Below are 21,011 nucleotides of genomic sequence, written 5' to 3'. Positions count from 1 at the left end.
GCGGACACCCAGGCATAGTCCGCATGAAGGCAATGGCGCGCAGCTATGTTTGGTGGCCAGGCATGGATAGGGCTATCGAGGAATGGGTCCGTACCTGTCAGCCATGCCAAGAAACACGCCCAGCTCCAGCGCAAGCCCCAGTACATCCTTGGGAGTCAGCGAGAGCACCCTGGTCGAGACTCCACATTGATTTTGCAGGGCCATTTCAGGGACAAACCTTCCTAATAGTTGTGGACTCTTATTCAAAATGGCTAGAAGTTGTTCCCGTCTCCACAATGACTACTGCTGTGGTCATTAGGGCCCTACGTCAGCTGTTTGCAACACACGGTTTGGCTGACACGGTAGTGTCAGATAACGGAACACAATTCACGTCAGCGGAGTTCCGGCAGTTCCTGGCCAACAACGGCATCAGGCAAGTCACGTCTGCTCCGTTCCACCCTTCCACCAATGGGCAGGCAGAACGGATGGTGCGGACAACAAAGGACAGCCTTCGGCGAATCAGCCAAGGAGACTGGCAATCGCGATTGGCTGCGTTCCTGTTACAGCAACACGTCACGCCGCATTCTACGACAGGGCGTAGCCCCGCTGAACTACTAATGAACAGGAAGCTCACCGTGACTCTCGACAGGCTCCACCCCGACCTAGCGGATGAGGAAAGGCCCATGCCGGAAGGAGAGGTAAGGACCTTCCAGCCGGGGGATCTCGTATATGCCCGCGACTACAGCGGACGTCTGCCATGGGTGCCTGTGACCGTGGACACCACAACGGGACCAGTGTCATACGCCGTTGTCGCTGCGGATGGCAGGAAACTACGAAGACACGTGGACCAGCTACGACGCAGATGGCTGACCAGGACAACGGGAGCCGAGAGCTTACCAACGCCCAGTGAACAGGATACCATCCCTCCAGAAACGGACAGTGAAGCTATACCACAGCAGGCACCAACGGTCAGCTCACCGGCTGCAGAGGCAAGTACTACCCCCGAGAACCAAGCGGAACTAAGTAACGGGCTACCAACCGCCCAAACACCGGCTCAATTGTCGGACGCACTTTGTCCCTCGCCTCAAGTGACCTTACGAAGGTCCCAGCGGACTCGGACTACTCCCAGCCACCTGAAAGATTATATTTGTTAGGAGGTCAGTTCTGACTTAGGGGGGAGGAGTGTAATGTATTGGTCGAACTGTAGCTGTTAGAGAACTCAAGGCTTTGCTATCAGTGGCCACTAAGTACGGGTGGCAGCAAATCAGGAGAGCCAGATAAAGACCAATCACTGAGCTGTAAATAAGTTACAATGTATGTGAGTTATGCAAACGAGGGTATTCTAAAGTACGTGTTCTCATTGGCTATAACTCTTTGGGAGGGAAAACTGGTATGTATATATATTGAGGGTTTCTGTCAGTTGTTGTTGTTGTGTGTGGTTATACTGAATAAAGAGCTGTTGGTTTACTTCAAGTCTGAACCCACTATTTAATACTTATGCTACAGTAAAGTTGGTTAGTCTTAAAGGTGCTACTGGACTCTTTGCTATTTTGCTACTACAGACTAACACGGCTAACTCCTCTGGATCTATGACACCAGAAAATGACACACTGGAAAATGAGCATGACAGAGGAGCCACATTGAAGCTGACCTCAGCAGAAATCATCTGTAAATGGAGGATTTATATGGAGCTCAGCTCCAGTGAACCCAGAAGCTTCTGCATTCCCAGCGCAACAGGAAAGCACAGGAGTGCATGCACACACTTCTCCCTCCATGCCTTCCCCCTTGCCATCCAGGTCAGCAGGGCTGGGAGCAGTAGGTGGGGATTGCAGGGGCATGGCAAGTCTACTGGCTACCAGTTTGCTTCTGGGCCCAATTCAAGGTGCTGGTATTGACCTTTACAGTCCTATTTGGCTTGGGGCCAGCTTACCTGGACTGCCTATTCCCATATGGACCTACCCAAACAATCCAGTCATCTTCAGAAGCCTGCTTCGGGTGCACCCACCATCTGATGCTAGATGGGGGACAACCCAAGACAAGGCCTTTATGGTTGTGGTCCCAAAACCATGAAATTCCCTTTGAAGAAAAAAAACATCCTCCCTAGGGAGGTTTGTCTGACTTGCTCTATCATTGTCTTCCGTCAGCAAAGGAAGATTTTTTTTCTTTTGTTTGGTGTTCCCTCTCTAACTCTTATTAACCCTATCCCTGCTTTTGTGTGTGTTTTGTGTGTGTGCTTTTTTAATTTTTAAAAATATTTTTAATATATATATCTGTATTTTAAATGCTTTAAAAATTTAAAAATTGGGGACCCTAAATTGGGTGAAAAGGAGACACAGAAATATTTTAAATAAATAAATAAATAAAATGACTTAATTAACAATAAAGGAGGTATACCTTTAGCCAGGTATACACTGGCTTGCCGGGTGTCTGCCAGTGGAGAGCAAACTCCCAGCAGTTTACCTCCCTGCCCGGCCATCGCCTGCCACTGGCAGGCAACCCAGACAATGGGTGACATGCATGCTCCTCACCAGCATGCTATGACATCACTTCTGGAAGCTAGCTAGGAGGCAACATCAGTGGGAGGTCCTGGCCTCTAAGCTCTCTTTACTGGTCCTCAGGGGCAACAGGTTGCCACTGTGTAAAGCACGATGCTGAACTGATCCTGGACTGATCCTGCAGGGATTTTCTTATGCTCTTGTGCTTAATTTACTGGGAATTATCTTTTGGTTTTGCTTTTTCAAAAAGCTATGTTAAACATTAATCTTGTCCCAATGGAAAAAATCACAGATACTTAGTCTTTCCCCATCACTATTGTTATGTTCTTAATTCGTAATAAAAGGCATTTATACCAGAAGAGAATAACACGCTTTTTTTGCCATCATAAGGAAAGTTGTGTTTATACGTTGCTGGTGGTCTTGTCCACATGTACAAAAATATTGGAACAAAATTCTAGATGTTACGGAAAAGATCACAGGATACAAAATAGAAAAATGTCCAGAAACTATAATGCTTAACTTGTGGAATGATAATTGTGTTCCAAATATGAGAAAAGATCTTGTTTCTCTACTGTTGACAGCTTCCAAGACTGCATTAGCTCAAACTTGGAAGACAGATAAAATCCCTACTGTTAAACAATGGATGCTGAAGGTTTGGGACATGTTCATAATGGAGAAAATAACTGATCAGTTAACATCTATGAATAATCCCAACTATCAATCCTCATATATAGAAACTTGGTCCCCCAACTACGCTTCTACGGATAGCTCTGTACCCCCAAAAAATAATAATAAAGATTTTTTCTTATATTTATTGCATATGGCACATAACTTTATATTTTAAGTTATGTTTCACATACTGCTACAATGTTCAATCATTTGGTGTTAAAAGTTTGTATATTGTTATTGTTAAAAAATTAGAAAAAAATTAAAATAAAGAGTTATTTAAAAAATCAGTTGCGATATTTTCTAACCTTGGTTCAAATAAGTAAAGCCTCTTGCAAACAAAATCTATTAAAGCATCACTTATTTGACTCCATCATTTTTTGTACAAGTATTTTTTCTTGTGGGTACCTCCACAAGTGCACAGGCATGTACAATTAAGCCAGACACATACAATTAAGAATGTTACAAAACAGACTGTCCTAAGTGGACAGGAAAATGGTAGGAAGAACCAAACATAGACAGCCAGAATTTTACTATAATTTTAAGATCAGCAGCAGGTCAGCACAACATCAATTATTGGTTTCACAAGCAGACATGTGGCTTCGTGGGAATAAAATGCAGTGTCAGTCGGGTCATGAATATGGGATTTACTGGCGAGACCCATAAACTTTACTATTACCTTTGAACACATAACTAACTACATTGTTTTTGCACAACACGTGACTTCCACTGATTGAGCCTCAAACAGGTTTTATTACAAATGAATACTGGGTAGCAATGGTCATTATGTCTACATTCTCATCTTGCCAGTAAGAAGTTCAGAAAGGTTGGAACTCATTGGGTAGATAGTGAGCTGTATACTGTATGAGATGGCCAAACTTCAAGAAAGCAGGAATAATAGGAATTGAGGTAAGCACAGCAGAGGAGCAAGGAAAACACTGGAAGCAGAGAAACAACATGGCTAGGAACAAAGAATGCAACTTTTCAAAGAAGCAGCACTGAGAAAAATCTTCCCTAAATTCAGATAATTTCCAGCAAAACAGTTTGCCAGAATGGCTGCCCAGAAATGATGCCTAGGATCACTGAACCAATCAGATTGTAGGCTGCCTGTGTGACTGCAGAGGTTCACCCTAAAGAAAGTTTCTGTGCCCTTATTGCTCAGAAAACTTTTAACTTCTTCAATGGCCCTTGGCAGGTCAAAAAAGATCAAGCTGCACATACAAAAATAGGTATGCTGGATCTAAAAGGAACTGAATTCTTGGCAACCAAGCCATTTGGTTGTTGGCCAAGTGTCAGAGTCTGTTATAGCAAGACTGTGCCATCCCACAAGAGATAAAAGACTGGTAACAATCCAACTGAAGAAGGGCTACAGTATTAATGATGCCAAGAAATTTCAAATACAAGGAGGAGGAGGAGGAGGTGCAGGAGAAGGAGGAGAAAGAAGAATGAAATAAAAAAATTTAAAATGGACTTGTCTCTACACACTACTGTGAGTCATTCTTCTTGCCATTACCTCTACTCTCAAAGAACAACATGGCAAGTTAAACGGTTTATTAGATACAGGAGATTGTGTGACTGCCTTTGTTTTTACTGTCAATACAGCTCCCATGCTTTTGGTCATTAGTTTTGGCTGGGGTTACAGTTTTCTCTTCTTCCTGAAATGAATAAGGAAGAAGAAGAAAAAACTTCACATATTCCCTGGCAGAAAATGATTATCAGAAGAATGGGATTTGTATTTGCTAGTTAAGGCCAGCCCTTTATGCTGCCCATAATACCCTTACCATTCACAAAACTTGTCGTCGCTTTAATAATAATAATAACATTCGATTTACATACCGCCCTTCAGGACAACTTAATGCCCACTCACAGCGATTTACAAAGTATGTTATTATTATCCCTACAACAAAACACCCTGTGAGATGGGTGGGGCTAAGAGAGCTCCAGAGAACTGTGACTAGCCCAAGGTCACCCAGCTGGCTTCCAGTGGAGGAGTGGGGAATCAAACCTAGTTCTCCAGATTAGAGTCCCGTGCTCTTAACCGCTACACCAAACTGGCTTCGTAACTTGCCACAAAGGTAGGGTTCCTTTGGGTGGATATTTGTTGGGAGTTTTGTGGTGGGTTGTTCTGTTTTTTAAAGAATCATTCTTACATGCTTGAAAAACCCTTGGTGTATGTGGTGGGGAACACTGACTATTACTATTAAGTAATTACTTACTTAGTAGAGATTATTATCACTGGAAGAAAAGCAAATAACACAAGAAGAGCCATTCTGGATCAGAGCAAAAGCTCATTTAGTCCAGCACTTTGTTCACACAGTGCCATCCTAAGGAGAGTTACAACTTTCTTGGACCATTGGCTTCAGGGGACTTAGAATGATATATCTCTTCTTAGAATTGCACTATAGCCCAGCATACACCATAGGCACACTACCACTGAGTTAGGGATTCCATCTCTTCTGTAACTAACTGACACTAGATATTTTGACAGATGAACAACTGGTGAAAAGATGTAGCAAAATTGGTTTTAAACCTTATAATCCTTCCTTATATTCAATGCCATTATGAAAGCTTAAGAACACATTTTTGCATATGGTTCACAAACTCAAGGGAAAGCCATATGAAATACCAAAACACCACACAGAAGGTTCTAAAAAACTACTGACATAATATGTAGTATTAGGAACTTAGCTCATCTTCAAACTATGAAACAAACAACTGTATTCTATGTCTGACAAAGACTTCAAGAAAGCCAAGATTTTTCTTGCTGGGAACTTACTGCTCTTGGCAGTTATTATCCAAAATCTATTTAGCAGCTCCTTTCTTTGATTAGAAATACATTTATTCATATTGTCTTACTGCAATTCAGCAATCTTCCCCAAATCCTTAGAAAGACCCACTTTCAGAAAAGCACTTAGCCACATGACTGGAAGTGAAACCTAAGCTTGTTGCTAACTGTAAGCCAAGCAGTCTCAAATCACTGTGAAAAATCCAACACAATTTGTTTCTAAACTGTTTCATAAACAATTTCATCCTAGCAAAACGATAGAAAGGTAGATAGTGATAACCTAGATCATATCCAAAATATTGATAAACTTGTGAGTTTTACTGTAAGTGTAGTTTACTGTAAGAAGAGGAGGCCTAACACTGTTCCTTACTCAGGTTTCAGAGGGAGACAAACCAAAGATAAACATGTCAGGAATCTTTTTACACTTTTCTTTTTACTGCCCTGGCAACTTCCTTTGTTGTGTAGAATAATATTCTCAAGGACTTCCTCTTTGGAACACTTCACTTTCCTCTTTTTGTCACACTCTCCATCTCTTTCTTCTCCATCCTGTGCCACTGATGCAGGATCTCCCATCCCGCCATCCACTGGCCTCCTTGGACTAGATAGCTGTATAGGGATCATGTATGGAATTCACACAATAAAGAACTCTTATTTCCTTTTCTAAAACGTAGCCAAGGCCTGAGTGTAAGTTGTTTCTCTCCCATGCATACTAGTAATGCAAGCTCCTACATGCCGTGTTTCTCTGGCTACTAGGCGGTCTGCTAACATTTACTGACTGCAAAAGACAACCCTTTCATGGATAATGCCTGAACAATTTGCTTATATCTAAAGTAGCTACCAATTACTATAGCCCTATTCAGTTTTCACAAAATACTTGCAAAGAATCAAGTGCTTATTAGTGAAGCCAAAAATATGTTGATGCATGGTATTAGAATTAAGCCAATTTCAAACAGTCATTTAAATAAGAATTTTTAATAAACAATTCTGGGTTATAAATTAGATTTATAAAATCAGCTAGATAGTGGGCATCTGAGCTTGTTATCTCCCTAGTATGTGTGTGACAATTTAAACAGCTTTAAAACAACAACCTAACAAAACACGACCTATTCTAAGAGAGGCTGCATAAGGAAATAAGTATTGTGGATGGATGATAATGCTTGTTGTACTAGCAGCATGTCAGATTCATTGGACTGAACTGAATTTACAGTTAAGCCCTTCTTAATTATCCCAAACCAAGGGTATATTAGAAATGTTTCAGGCTGTTTTTTTAAAAGTATAAACTGGTTCAATATCAGCTTTTTCAGCATTTCTCTTTGATGTATTTTGGACCTACAGAATCTCCCCCCACCATAGGTTACTGACCCCATTACAGAAACGCAAAGAAGAAGATAGGCAGGTTAATTAAATGGTTTATTCACACTATACATAGCTTTCTGGGCATCTATGCAATGTATTTTTTAAAATACCAGATTCAGTTCCAGAAGCTTACAGGAACTGTAGGAGCAGATCATGGTTTGTAAGAGCCCACAATGAAGTTCATTATGATGCAAACACACACTGAATCATTTGTGATAAGCCATTGCAGCGCAATACAAGACACTCAGTTATGTATTTGCAGCTGCTGCACAGGAAAAAAAAATCCTATGCTTTTTTTTTTTTGCTAGCAGACATCAAGCATGAATGCCATCTTTGTCAACAGCGATCAAAGACAGCTACACTGATCAGTTGCTCAGTGCTTTCTGCAAAAATCAATTAAACTTTTTTTTCCACGGACAATCATTTGTTCCTGCAAACTGGAGTCCAAACTGAAGTCATAAACATTTGGAATCAGCTCCAACATATTATGATCTGTACCAGGCTGCAAGGTGGTCGGAATATGATCATATTACTAGAGCTCCTGTTGTATTCAACCGATGCTATTGAGAGAACAATGACACTTAAAGACAAGTCGAGTAAAAGTTCCTATATTCCATCCCAAGTTCTGTAGGGCACAAAGTACAGAACGTGGGAAGGGTGATTCAGATGTAAGTGCCAACGAGTCCAATCAGGCTTATTCCTAAATAAGTACAGTAGGAGCAGAAGATAAATAAATTAATGTTGCCTGTTTTAGAGAAGGCACATCTTAATATTAGTCACTGTCTAGTAAGATATTTTTACTACTTTTTTGCTGACAACAAGAAAACCACATTTTTAGGGTGGACATTCATTATCTCATCTTGCATACCTTTACACTTCTTTTAATATAAGCCATGGGAGTGCCCCACTCCCAAACTGGATCAGGACCACAGCATTCGAAGAAGGATGTAACCTTTTCTCTCAGCACAAATTCTCCCTTCTCCAACCTGCTATCAACCTTGAAGGTGGTGGTGGTGGGGACACATTAGGGTTTGTGTGTGCTGCTAAGTTGCAGCCGACTGAAGGCGACCCTGAAGGGTTTTCAAGGCAACTGAAACCCTGGCCTTCCTTGGTGGTCTCCCATCCAAATACTGACCAGGGCTGACCGTGCTTAACTTCTAATATCTGAGTAAACCGGAGAGACTCTACAGGTAGATCACTCAAGGCACAATAACCAAATATATATATATATTCTATACAGTGCAAAGTGTGCCTCAATACAATATAAATGTAAGGGCAAAAGATCACCATATTATCAAAAGACAAGATATATACATATGAACATCCTATCCAAAATGGTCCAGTCACAATTCCAACAGGAATTTACCAATGTAAAGGTGCTCAGCTGCACCTGTGAGCACCTTTACATTGGTATATATTTGCAGTTTTGGTGAGTGCCTGCGTGCACTCCTGTTAGAATTGTGACTGGACCATTTTGGATAGGATGTTCATATGTATATATCGTGTCTTTTGATAATACGGTTATCTTTTGTCCTTACATTTATATTGTATAGATGCACACTTTGCACTGTATAGAATATATACATATATTTGGTTATTGTGCCTTGAGTGATTTACCTGTAGAGTCTCTCCGGTTTACTCAGTAGTCGTTGGTTTCTGTTACTAACAGGAGAAGCCCTCTTTTCTTTGTTAGCTTCTAATATCTGACAAGAGTGGGCCACCTGGATCATCCAGGTGAGGGTACATATTAGTGCTTGTACATATCGTCTATTCAGGCAAATAGCAGCTCTGGAGTTTTGAACTGGGACAATTGTGACGTGTGTATGTGTGGGAGCATTAAATACATACACAGCCCCTTCCAGCACCACAGGTTTTAGGCTTGCTTCATTTATTTTACTGGATTGCAGCCAGTGTGTGGAAATGAACTTGAATTCTTGTCATTTAAAATACAGTTTTCGCATCATAGGGAAATTTTCTCTTACCTGATAGAATTCACCTGCTTGGCGTACATAGCCAGCAACATCTGGATCTGCAGGATGTATTTTCCATACGACTCTCTCAGCATTTTTGTACTCATCTACTTTGGCCCAGGGCACAGTAGGTAAAAATCGTTCTGTCAGTGGGGCTGCTACAATGATATCAAGTTGCCCATTGTATAAGAGAACCTGGAAAAAAAGACACAAGTCAGCAACTTGTAAGACAACAGCAACATTTGGTCAGCCAAAAAGGTTTTATATCTGACCCATCCACCCAAAGAATAAAGCCACTCTTCTGTTTATTATTCAACTTTATTTACATATTTATACCCCGTTTTTCTCTCCTCCTCCATTTTATCCTCACAAGGTTAGGACTGGAGACTGGAGAATAATGTAGTATAAGGTATAACACATGTTCTCAGCCTGGAAGACAACAGCTATTGAATCTGAAATAGACAAGCAAAAGCACCAATGATGTATATGTTGCTGAGAGGCATTGTTTCAGACTGCAGCGGGGAATTCAAAAAGGGTTGAGCCAGAACTCCCCTTCTTGCCCCATGTCCCTTACATCAATCTAGAGGGAAGAAAATGTCCTACGAGAAGCACAGTTTTGACTCTGAATTGGCTTCAGGTGCACTCAGAGATGCCATCTATTTGGTACCATGATATCATGATCCCTTACTGGCTGGACTCCCATTGTGACGAAGCAGCCCAATGGGAAAGGTAGTACTGAAGAAAATTCTGCAAGGAGCAGGGAAGAAGCACAAAACAGCAAGCTGGGGCAAGTATGACTTTTAGGCTCCCCCACCAGCCCCATTTTGGTTAAAAGTATTTGACATAGACCATCAATCAAATATGTGCATGATATTCCACATAAAGTATTCCATACACATACAAAAACAGCATGTGAAGGAAAAGGCTGGCTCAGAATCTTTCCCCCAACATGCTAGCTTTTTATAAGGAAGGGGTATTTGGTGTGGGGAAACTTTTAAGACTTGTAATTCTGAAATAGAATATCCACAATCAACTCACATTTCATCTTTATTGTAAGATCTGCTTTTTCATCAGTGTTATTTCTAAGCCTTTGGCTTTCATTGGCACATCAAACTAAGAAAGCACACTTCTCATTAAAAAACAAAACAAAACATGGTAGCAACGGGGTTACTGAAGCCCTTCTTGGCCTTTTTCCCTCATAACTGCAGGACTGCTTCTCTCCCTATGCTATGCCAGGGCAGCATTGTTCATCTGAACAGGGGCTTCTGTAGGTGCCACCTTGCAAATGTGCAAAATCAGCCCCTGCCCAACACATGCATTCTGTGTGGTAGTCCCTTCCTTATGGAATGGCTGGCCTGAAGAGGTCAGGAAAGCTCCCACTGTCCTGGCTTTCTGAACACTAAGCAAAATTATTCCTTAGAAGGACTGTGGACTATTCTACTGCATACTGTCTGTTGCTGTAAGTATGGTCCTATTGGAGTGCTTCTGCAATGTTTAATAGATCATATTTAATTGCTTATGCTTTGTTTTAGCATTGTCTCAGCTCTCTATTGAATTTCTGCTTGTTTTCAAATTTCTACAATCCATACCTTATTGCAGAGCTGAATCTAGGGTTGCCGGCGCCCAGGGCAACCCAAGTCTGGCCTCGCGTGCACAGCGCGCACGTGCTCCCGGCGCTGCATGATGACGTCACTTCTGTGACATCATCACGCACTGTGGAGCATGCCACCCTGCATGGCAAGCCGGCTGCCCCGGCACACTGCGGAGCTGGCGGTGGCGGCAGCACAGGTGGCTGGGAGGACGCCCATGCCATTTGCCTGCCCCGCTGAGGGGGCAGCTGGCTTGCCGCATGGGTGGCACACTGACAAGGCGGTAGGCTTGCCGCATGTCCCTGCTCTCGCAGCAGGTGAATGGCACGGGCGGACTCCCACTGCCCTCTGCTCAGCCGCCCATGTGCTCCCGGGGGCTGGCAGCTGCGCCTGGTGCCCCCTCTTTGACGGCACCAAGGGCAGACTACCCTACCTGCCCCCCCACCCCCCATCGATCCGGCCCTGCCCTATTGCATTGTTTATTGAAAACAACGAATGCCCCAGCCATTGATCATTGACTTAAGATTGTGTAATCCACCCTGAGTCTCGGTGAGAAAGGCAGACTATAAATAACATAAATAAATAAAAATGTTTGCTTTTTAAATGTGAAAGCTAAAACTAAATTCACAGTTGGAATGTGAAATAATAGAAAAGTTTTCAATCCAAGGTATTCTGTTTACTGTATTGTCGAAGGCTTTCACGGCCGGAGAACGATGGTAGATATAGATATAGATATAGATATAGATATAGATATAGATATAGATATAGATATAGATATAGATATAGATATAGATATAGATATAGATATAGATATAGATATAGATAACCTGCCAACATCTTTTCCACACTGTGACACTGAGAGATCTCTGTCTTTTGGTGCTACGCTTCTGAAGATGCCAGTCACAGCTGCTGGCGAAACGTCAGGAACTACAATGCCAAACCACGGCTATACAGCCTGGAAAATCCACAACAACCATTATTGTGTTTACAATTCTCTTCCCCTCCACCCCATTTTGCACTTCTTTCTAGAGGGCCAAGCTATAGTTCTATGAAGTAATGTTTGTCCATAAGCATAAATAAAAATCAGCACTAAGATGATCAAATACATGTATAGTTAATGTAAATATTGTAATTATTTTAAAGGCTTACACGCTACCTTTTCTCAAGGTTAAGGTGCTTCAAAACAAAGCAAAAAAAATCTAAAATAAAAAATACTACGGAAATAGTACAATCAATTTAACTGTAGTAGCAACAGTAAAAACAATGTATGGACATCTAATAGCAAGTGTAGCAACCTTAAGTGCAGTTCACTGAGCACTACTGTCAGGGAATATCTATTCTTGGTCTGGGCCATATATGGAAAGAAAGGACACCACCAAAATGCCTGGCAGGCTGTTCTGGTAGATTCTACCAGAAATTTTTGTACTCTGGCTCAGTGAATAGAAAAGGTTAAGAATAAAGACTCTTATTAGTATGTAGCATACATTGCTTAAAAGAAAAGGGAGGAAGGGGAACATGTTATTGGTGCAGAAATGTCTCTCATCCCACAAACCTGGTTTAAGTTTCCCTTTAAAGCCCATACCCAAACAGCATATATGTTTTGTATCAATCAGGATCTAACAGCAGACTGTTAGGGCTCAAGCCAAGATGGAACCCTTTGTATGGCTGCAATACACACATGTTTCCTATGAACTATTAATTCTTTGTTACTAAAAAATCCTGGTGGGGTTAAAAGCCTTTTCTGTAAGACTCACCCAAGCTAGCTCAAATAAAATAATTGCACTGTTTATATGAAGGAGCTATGCCTCAAAGACCTTGATTCTCCATGGCCTCTGCAAAATTTTCTGCAGCTGTTACACTCAACGGTATGGGAATAATTACAATTACTAGCATAAACGTAGGCACGGCATAGTAAAAAAAAGCAACGCCCCAGTTGGTGAGGCAAGATAGCCTCACTTCTACAATCTTTCTGGCATCATATAATTAGCACTGCTTATTCAAACTAATTTCAGTTTTTCTGATAAGTTTTCAATAAGCTGTAGTTTCATGAAGACTTTTGAGCACATCCATGTGAACAAATAACATATTAAAAAAGAGTTCTGTCAAACTTTAATGCTTTTATAATTTCATGTTGACCCTTGACTTGCTTGTTTCCTATTTTTGTGAAACTGATAGCAAACTACCAATGAAGTTCATTTTGGTTAGTTGCCTAGTCACAGCACACAGATTAAAGGCCAAATTACACGTTCGATTTTACATGAGTTCCCAGTGGGTACTGGCAGCTATACTGTCGTTATGAGTGCCCAGTGTGAACACCATGTAAAAACACTGCAGGGACCGATTTGGATCACAGATGCAGCATGGGGAGGGGTTTCTGCCTCTACCCCCTCTGTTTTCTCAAGCCAAAATGGCAAGTAACACCCCACTGGGCAGCTTCAGCACCAGAAAAGGGTACAGGGAGGAGGCAGGAGCCCTTCCCTTCCCCCCTCCCACACACACCGTGTTCCTGACCCAAACTGGGCCCCTGTGGTGCTTACATGAAGTTACCAACAAGCACTACAGCTGCAGCGTGTCTGCAAGTCCCCTTAGTGAACTCATGTAAAAAATACATAACATGCACGTTTATCCCTCAGAGAGCAAAAGGGTGGGAGATTGCATAAACTTAAGAAATCCATTTTATTTGGAGAAAGTTGACCATTTCATTCAGCAAAGTTTTTGTGTTACAGAAAAAAATAAATGCACCTAATAAGAGTGTACCACTTACAATAATGGTTCTTTGGGGGGGAGGGGCAGTAAGGGGCAATGTATCAAGAACTGGTCTTTGTCCTTTATTAGCCTACACACCCATCATCTATACAATCAATAAGAAATAATTACATTTTAATAGTTGGGCACTAAGCAAATTTCTTGTTCTTTCTGTCTACAACGGTAAACATAACTGTTCTCAAAGGTCATCTACCGTTAATACCAGTAGCTTTTACTCATATAAAATATAAAGAGACAACCCAAATATTAGTTATGCATTGTGAAAGAATGCTGTCATAGCAACGCTTAAGGAAAGTAGAAGGAAGCCTCCATTTTATCACATGTTAACTTATGCATAATTAGATGGTTAAGCAGGATATGTAGAGTTATTTTCACAATTCTGACTTGCTGCAAATTAATCTGTTCACATTCAAGATGTTAGAAATGCACTGAGTAGAAACAGTGCAACATAATGCAAATTAGCAAACAGAAACAGATACAGCACTTATTAGGAATAAAAATATGAAAGCAAACTTTCATGACTTGAGTACATGTGCTCTGTTTAGGCATGGCAGTGTCAACAAACAGACTTTAAAAAAACAGTTCTAAATTCAATTCGCAGTTTTGGGGAAGCTGGTCTATAACAAAAGCTCTCATTAAAAGTTGCAAAGCATATCTGCTTGAACACCTCAAAGTTCTTGACTTAATATAAACAATGTGTGTGATAAATAAAACTCTTATTCCTGTTATATTTTTAAAACAAGCTCCATTTTCATGGTTTGGCTTAGACACAATACACCATAATACTATGCAAACAAACTTTGCTCCTTTCCCTAGTGACTTTAATCTAGGATATTTTGTGGTTTCCTGCAAGAGGAAATTATGATTGAAGAGCAGACCAAGATGTTCTGGCCTGCCTCATGCACCCAGTCTCCCATTCTGAGCACTCCACAACAAACTGTCAACCAAAAGGCCCTCAATATATGCTACTAAGCCCCAAGGATATTTGTAAGGAACGCCGAATAGGGAACCAGACAATTTCAGATTGTCCCCTGACTGGTTGAGGAAGCGCTGCCATTTTTAACAGCTGCAGCCATAATTCAATAGCTACGGCAATTGGTAAAAGCAAGACAGTACAAAACACAAGTTCTGACTAATGACTTTTTTGGGGGTCATAAACCAAATCCATTCCAGTAAGCAAAGCTAACAGCAGTTAATAGCATCATTTGATACAGGGGCCATGTCATTAATCACAGTTTTGTTGAATGATCCTGATGGCATGAATCATTTATGAACATTTTTCAAAACAATCACTCCATTACAATTACAGTGTATTCATCTGAGCACAATATATCCCCTTTTTACACAGTTTAAATACTTGCAGAATATTTTACTTGTCAGGATTTTTTTTTAAATCAGAAAAATACCCAGGACTGAAACTGAAGCCCAGAATAGAACTTCTGGATTTTTGCATGCAGTTACCTAGGGATACAGCTCGTCACCGTCAATCAACAGAGGAAAGGGAAAGGACTCCAACAGAGCTATAGTAAACAGTTAAATGAAGGCCTCTTTAGGTTACCCCTGAGATTCTGAAATACAGCCTCATATTTCAGATACATGAAAAGTCTCTCTGTCGCACACGTGAACATTTTTTTCAGATAGCTGAGCAATGACATGGCAGCCCTGTCTCAAATAATAAGAAATTAGATGTTACAAGGAGAGTACTCAAGCCAAATTTGGTACACAATGCCAGACACAGGATACACTTTACAAATCTGCTGTGTGTTCTGTGCCAGTGCCAGTGGCCAAAAACCTAGGGAACAGCTTTCTTTAAATTGGAATATACGAGGTTCATACAGACCACAAATGTGGTTCCAGTTTTACTGCCCTTCCCATGTCACCTTGCCCAGAAGCACTGAAGACTGTGGGTTTTTGTTTCTTGTATTTGTAACATGAAGAGATGACTCTCACATTGAGGATTCAAAAAAAATATTACTGCAGGGTCCTCTGACCCTAAACTGAACCTAAGCCATAGTACTACAAGTGAAAGCGAATGGTTAATAATGGTTAATAATAATGGTTAAGTGGTTGGGATGCAAATCAGCACTTTGCTGGCTTGAATCCCACTACTGCCATGAGTTCTGTAGGTGGTCTTGGGGAAGCCACTCCTCTCAGCCTCAACTCCCCAGCTGTATTGTGGGGATAAAACTGACACTTTGTTCACTGCTCTTAGTGGGCCACTAATCTGTTTAGAAGAGTGGTATATAAGCACAGTTATTGTTATTACTATTACTACTATTAAAAGTGCAATTGTACCGCAATGCCTTGGCTTCACTGATACAGCAGTACTGTTGTGGTGATGAACCAACATAATGTTTCTACAAGGAAACAACAGCATTAGACCCAATGCTCCATTACAATTGAACTCTGAATTAGAAAGTCAGGTCTTTAGAGACAGAAAACGCCATGAAATCTTAACCTGTGACTACTGAAACATAAAGTAACTTGCATAACTTGAGTAAACCTGACACCCAAAGGAAATTTCTATTGTTAACAGCAACATTATCAAACATCCAAAGGCCTGTGAAATGTGCCCTAAAGGGCACACAGGGGAAGCTGACTAAGACATGCACCTTTGTGCCATTTACCTCACCATGACACTGGCCTGGCAGTGCAAAGGCCTTCTTTTCCTTCCTGAACTTCCTTGCATGGGCACTTCGCTAGACTGCAGGAAACTGAGTATTTAAACATTGCAGCTGCCAGTTTTGTGTCTGAAAGAGCCACACACATTGAGGCAATTACACAGAAACAAGATCAGAGGTATTGCAAAAAGGCTCAGCCAAAGCTGTCTACTCTGAGACAGCCACTAACACTAAATATTCCCAGAAGTTCCTCAAAGATGGGACCAAGCACCACATTAACCTTCCTGTTTATCACCATAAAAATGTTTTTCAATTGGTAACAAAGGGCAGAACAACCAAGAGAAAGAATATAATTCATCTAAAACTCCTAAATTGAAACTAAGCAGAACAGTGAAAACAAGCTCTGTTGTCACACTGAGATACTTCCACTACGGCAGGATGACCTAATGCTAGCAAATGGAGAGGAAAAGATAATACTCTTTCTCCAGATAACAATGTCACACTGCTCCATTTCCCAGTGTTATTAATCAATCCACATGGATCACACAACTTCAGAACTGCCATCATAACCATCATCCTTGCTCCCAACAATAGCGGGGAGGAAGTAACAAGACCAATGGATAGGTAAATTCACATGTAGTATCCATACAAGAGGTGGAATATGCAAGAAGCATTACATGAGCCTTGCTGACAAAGAAAGCAAAGCAGAGAGATTAACAAAGGTTAAGGACTTTTGGAATATATTATTAAGTGCATTAAGGAAGAATAAGCTTCTTTGGGTGGCTTTCTTTCCATCCTTCCTGCAAGGGAGGAGGCACAAATTCATTTCAAATAAAGGATGCAAGCAAAGCAAGGGAAGTGCTTTGAAGAAATAAGGGCCGCAACATTCATGTGAATATGTAACATAAACACTAATTTAACAGCTCAGTTTTTAAAAAAAAAACATTTTGGAAGGGGGCAATTTAGAGCAGACTAGAGCATATGCTCATCTGTGCAGGTTTAAACCTTTTCTCCACACGTTGTTTCTTTATTCCTCACAGGGTGATTGTTGTGGGGATAATAGCAACACACTTTGGAAACCGTTCTGAGTGTGTCATTAAGTTGTCCTGAAGAGCAGTATATAAATCAAATGTTGTTGTTGTTATTCTAAATTGATCCCTTGTTTTTAAACTGGTTTTCCCAATGTTGGATTATAAACATAAGTTGACATTTATGATGATGCCTTTGGAACTGCACAAGGGACAAATCCACAGTTGCTTTATTTTGAGACAGGCCCTTGGTCTATCAGATCAGTACTGTCTACTCTAGCAGCAGCTCTCCAAGGCAGTCACCTTTCACATAACTTATTACCTGACCCTTCTAAATGGAGATGCACAAGACTTTTCCTAGTCTTTGCAAAGTTGCCTGTTTCATTGTTCATAGAATCATAGAATCTATGCAGAAAATTCACAAATGCAGGAAATTCACAAATACTCCCCCCCCCCATGCACAAGCCCAGTGACCCTTACTTCATGCCCAGAAGATGGCAAAACACCATCAGGATCCCTAGCCAAACTGGCTTGGGGAAAACTGCTACCTGACCCCAAGGTGCGATCGGTCTTATCCTGGGCATGTAAGAAGGGGCCACGAGAACTAAGCACTATTTTGTTCCTTGTTTTGTTTCTCAGAAATGGGATCCATCTCCTTCTCTAGAAATTTTCTTTTTATTCTGAAATAAATCACAAGAACCTCTAGTCTCCAGGAAGAAACATGCTCAATTCAGATGTCACAAATGAATCATAGTTTGCCTGGAACTGGCACGGTCCATTGCTGGATGTGCTAGTTTTCAACTAACTCCAATTAGTCATGCAAGTATCTTTACTAACAAGTTAGTTTCTTTCCCAGAATTAAATCATGGTTAAGAACCTTGTCTAGCCAAACAGAAATTAACGTGCTCGCACTCAGATATCATGAGTTACTGGAAGTCATACATCTTCTTACTGCGCAAGAGGAGGGCATGTATGTCCAGCTATTAACCAGGGTTTTGCTCATGTTGGATTGGGCCATGATTTGCTTAAAAAGAAAGAATAACCTCAGAACCCTTTCTTCATACTACATGATATGGACTCTGAGCAAATACATAACCTTTTTAGAATATGTTAATCAATATCTTTCATGAATATTAGTGGCCATATTTTATAAATAGCATCACCTCTCACCAGCTAATCCTTTCTATATGCACTGCTGTGGAATGTGACATAACTGTTTCAACACTCTGACATATTAAAGAAGATCAACACACATTACAAAATATAAATGAACACTCAATTGTGTGCTAATGTGGTTATGTATATTTATCCACAGTCGGTCGTTTCAGGCTAGTGGATAGAATAGATTCACTACACGTTACCCTTTAAGTGGAACAAAACTTTTTCAAACTCTAGTTAGACAAGTGCTAGGGTCAGCTAATGAAGTTAACCACAGTGGTTTGAATGTTAAGATTTTAGTGAGATAATTAAGGGACTGCGACATAAAAAAACTAGAACAAAGCATTCATCTGGATTTAATGGGCTGTCTAATGATAAATGACAGGGCCCGCCACAATTTCCTGACTAGATGAACTCTTGAAAGCTTCTGCAGATTCTTAACCTAAGGCAAGTTAACCTTTCCAATGAAGCTACTCAAGAGGTAAAAAAAGAAATATCCCCTATAGATTTGTAAGGATTCAATAAATAGCCTTCAAAATAAACTACTGCCCTAGAAAGGCTTACAACTTGATTAGCACAAAAAAATAGCACTTAATTACAAAATGATTTATTGGACAAGAATCAATAGGAAAAAACCTAACTCAAGACTTACTGAAATTTATCAGCAGATTCCACATATCGTCTTGCAATTGTGGAACTGGATATTAAATATTAGCTACCTGTTAAGTATCATGAAGTGGAGGCAACGCATAAATTATATCATCATCAAGAACTTTGTTTTATCCACAAAGGTACATCAAGAGGAAAACTTGAACCAAACTGGCAGTTATCATACTGAACTGGAAAATGACACTGCTGTTGCTAAGAGGATAAATTCTGGGCATGTGGCAGAACTGAAGCTTGTCACTCACTAAACCTCCTGAATCAGTAGCACTGTTTGTCTTGGGCCAGCACACATAGCTGCAAGCAAAAACCTTCACCTGCACTATAACAGGGTGCCTGAAACAGAGCCTCAAACATGCAGTGCCACAGCTTTAAGAAGACAGCCCTTGTACACTGATAGTTCATTATGTTTAGACTCCAATGGACTGAATTTCACCTCATGCATCCCTAACTGTCATCTTCCACACTCAGTTGAGAACACAGATAAGGTCAAGGTCCTTGGGTTCACATCACAACAGCAGGTCCTCTATAGAAAGGGATGAACCTATCTCACTGGATGTGAAGAGAAGATGACCTAAGGTATCAGCATGGACAATCCCCTTAAATGGTCTATTCTGTAGGGTGTAATCATTGACCCTTCCCCCCTTTTTAATGGGGAGGGGTCAATGAAGTACGCATGAAAACTATATTTGATTGGGTAAAGTCCACTGGGAGTGCCAATACAGAATGACCTCAGTTCCACCATAGAGTGGATTCAACCATACTCCAAGTAGCCTCCCTCTAACTTAAGGCTGCCCCTCCAATGGAAGAGCCTCTTAATTTGGAAGAAGGCTCCTTAGATTAGAGGAAGGCTTCAAACGTGAACCAGAAGGTGGAATATAAATTTTTTAATTAAAATAAGCTTTGATCAGTGGAGTGGTTGGATAGGGAGTCACCACTATCATGGAACTTCTTCACAGCAGCCACAAAGGTGAGACCCTCTCCTTATCAATTCATAGTAGTTCTATTCTGTTTGAATGATGATTTTTTAGTTGAATGTGATGGGAGCGTCACATGATCTTGACTGCCCTTCTTGGAAAAAGTGCCTCCTCCCCTTCCATCTTCTGTTACTCACAAAGATGTTGTATTCAACATAACATCTGTTATTTAGCTAATTCCATAAATATTCTTTCAATTAAAGAGCAAGGCTTACTGAACACCATTCTACTAACATCTGGAGAACACACTACAAGAGCTAATTTTGGTTGGGAGGAGAAGTTTCTCAGAACATTTGTCACCAAATCATTTCTGACTACCTTAAAATTAGGCTTTACAGGAATATTTGTACACAGATCATTCAGCATTTATATAGCACACAGTTGTCTGTAATGAGTGTTTAAGGGACATTTACAAAGAAACAATTCAAGCTGTGAAAACTTATTCTGAAATACCTAGGTTTAATTTTTTTTATCCATTTCATGGAACAGATTCTAGAAGAAAGTGTGTTGGATCCAAAGATTCTCTTTCACTAAGTGGCTGATTCCACACACATTGGATATTGCACTTTCAATGCACTTTAGCAATCGTTTGGAAGTGGATTTTGTGTTTCACACATGAAAAATTCAGTTCCAAATGATCTCTAAAGAGGATTGGAAGTGCATTATCCAATATGTGCGGAATCAGTAAGTGTTTGTATTTTTAAAAAAAATTCTGCAAAGCCTTGCTCCATTGGAGGAAAACTCTTACCACAATGGAGTCTAATCCAATAGAGAAAAATTAATTTTGATTTTGCAATGAATAAGCTGTATCGTGGTCCCTCCCTAAGATTGCTTTAGGTGGGTATATAGGATTTAATACATATATTTCCTTATCCTAAGAAGGTTCAGCAATAAGAGCATGTAACTTCAGTTATTCAAATATAAGGTACCCAATGGTTTTATAAGGTACCCAATGGTT

At 40.6% G+C, this 21,011-nt stretch overlaps 1 protein-coding gene across 3 annotated transcripts in view; it reads right to left on the bottom strand.

Moving 5' to 3' along the window:
• CPVL (carboxypeptidase vitellogenic like) overlaps positions 1–21,011 on the bottom strand; it is an 83,091-nt gene that overhangs the window by 7,972 nt on the left and 54,108 nt on the right. For all 3 annotated transcript variants that reach the window (XM_054991429.1, XM_054991427.1, XM_054991430.1), the window contains one exon: positions 9,264–9,446. In XM_054991429.1, the coding sequence (XP_054847404.1) occupies positions 9,264–9,446 (183 nt within the window). The remainder of the gene's footprint in view (positions 1–9,263; positions 9,447–21,011) is intronic.

The sequence above is a fragment of the Eublepharis macularius genome, chromosome 11 (genome assembly GCF_028583425.1).
Source record: "Eublepharis macularius isolate TG4126 chromosome 11, MPM_Emac_v1.0, whole genome shotgun sequence".
NCBI lineage: Eukaryota > Metazoa > Chordata > Lepidosauria > Squamata > Eublepharidae > Eublepharis > Eublepharis macularius.
Note: the sequence above shows the minus strand (reverse complement) of the source record. Positions and strands in the feature narration are given on the sequence as shown.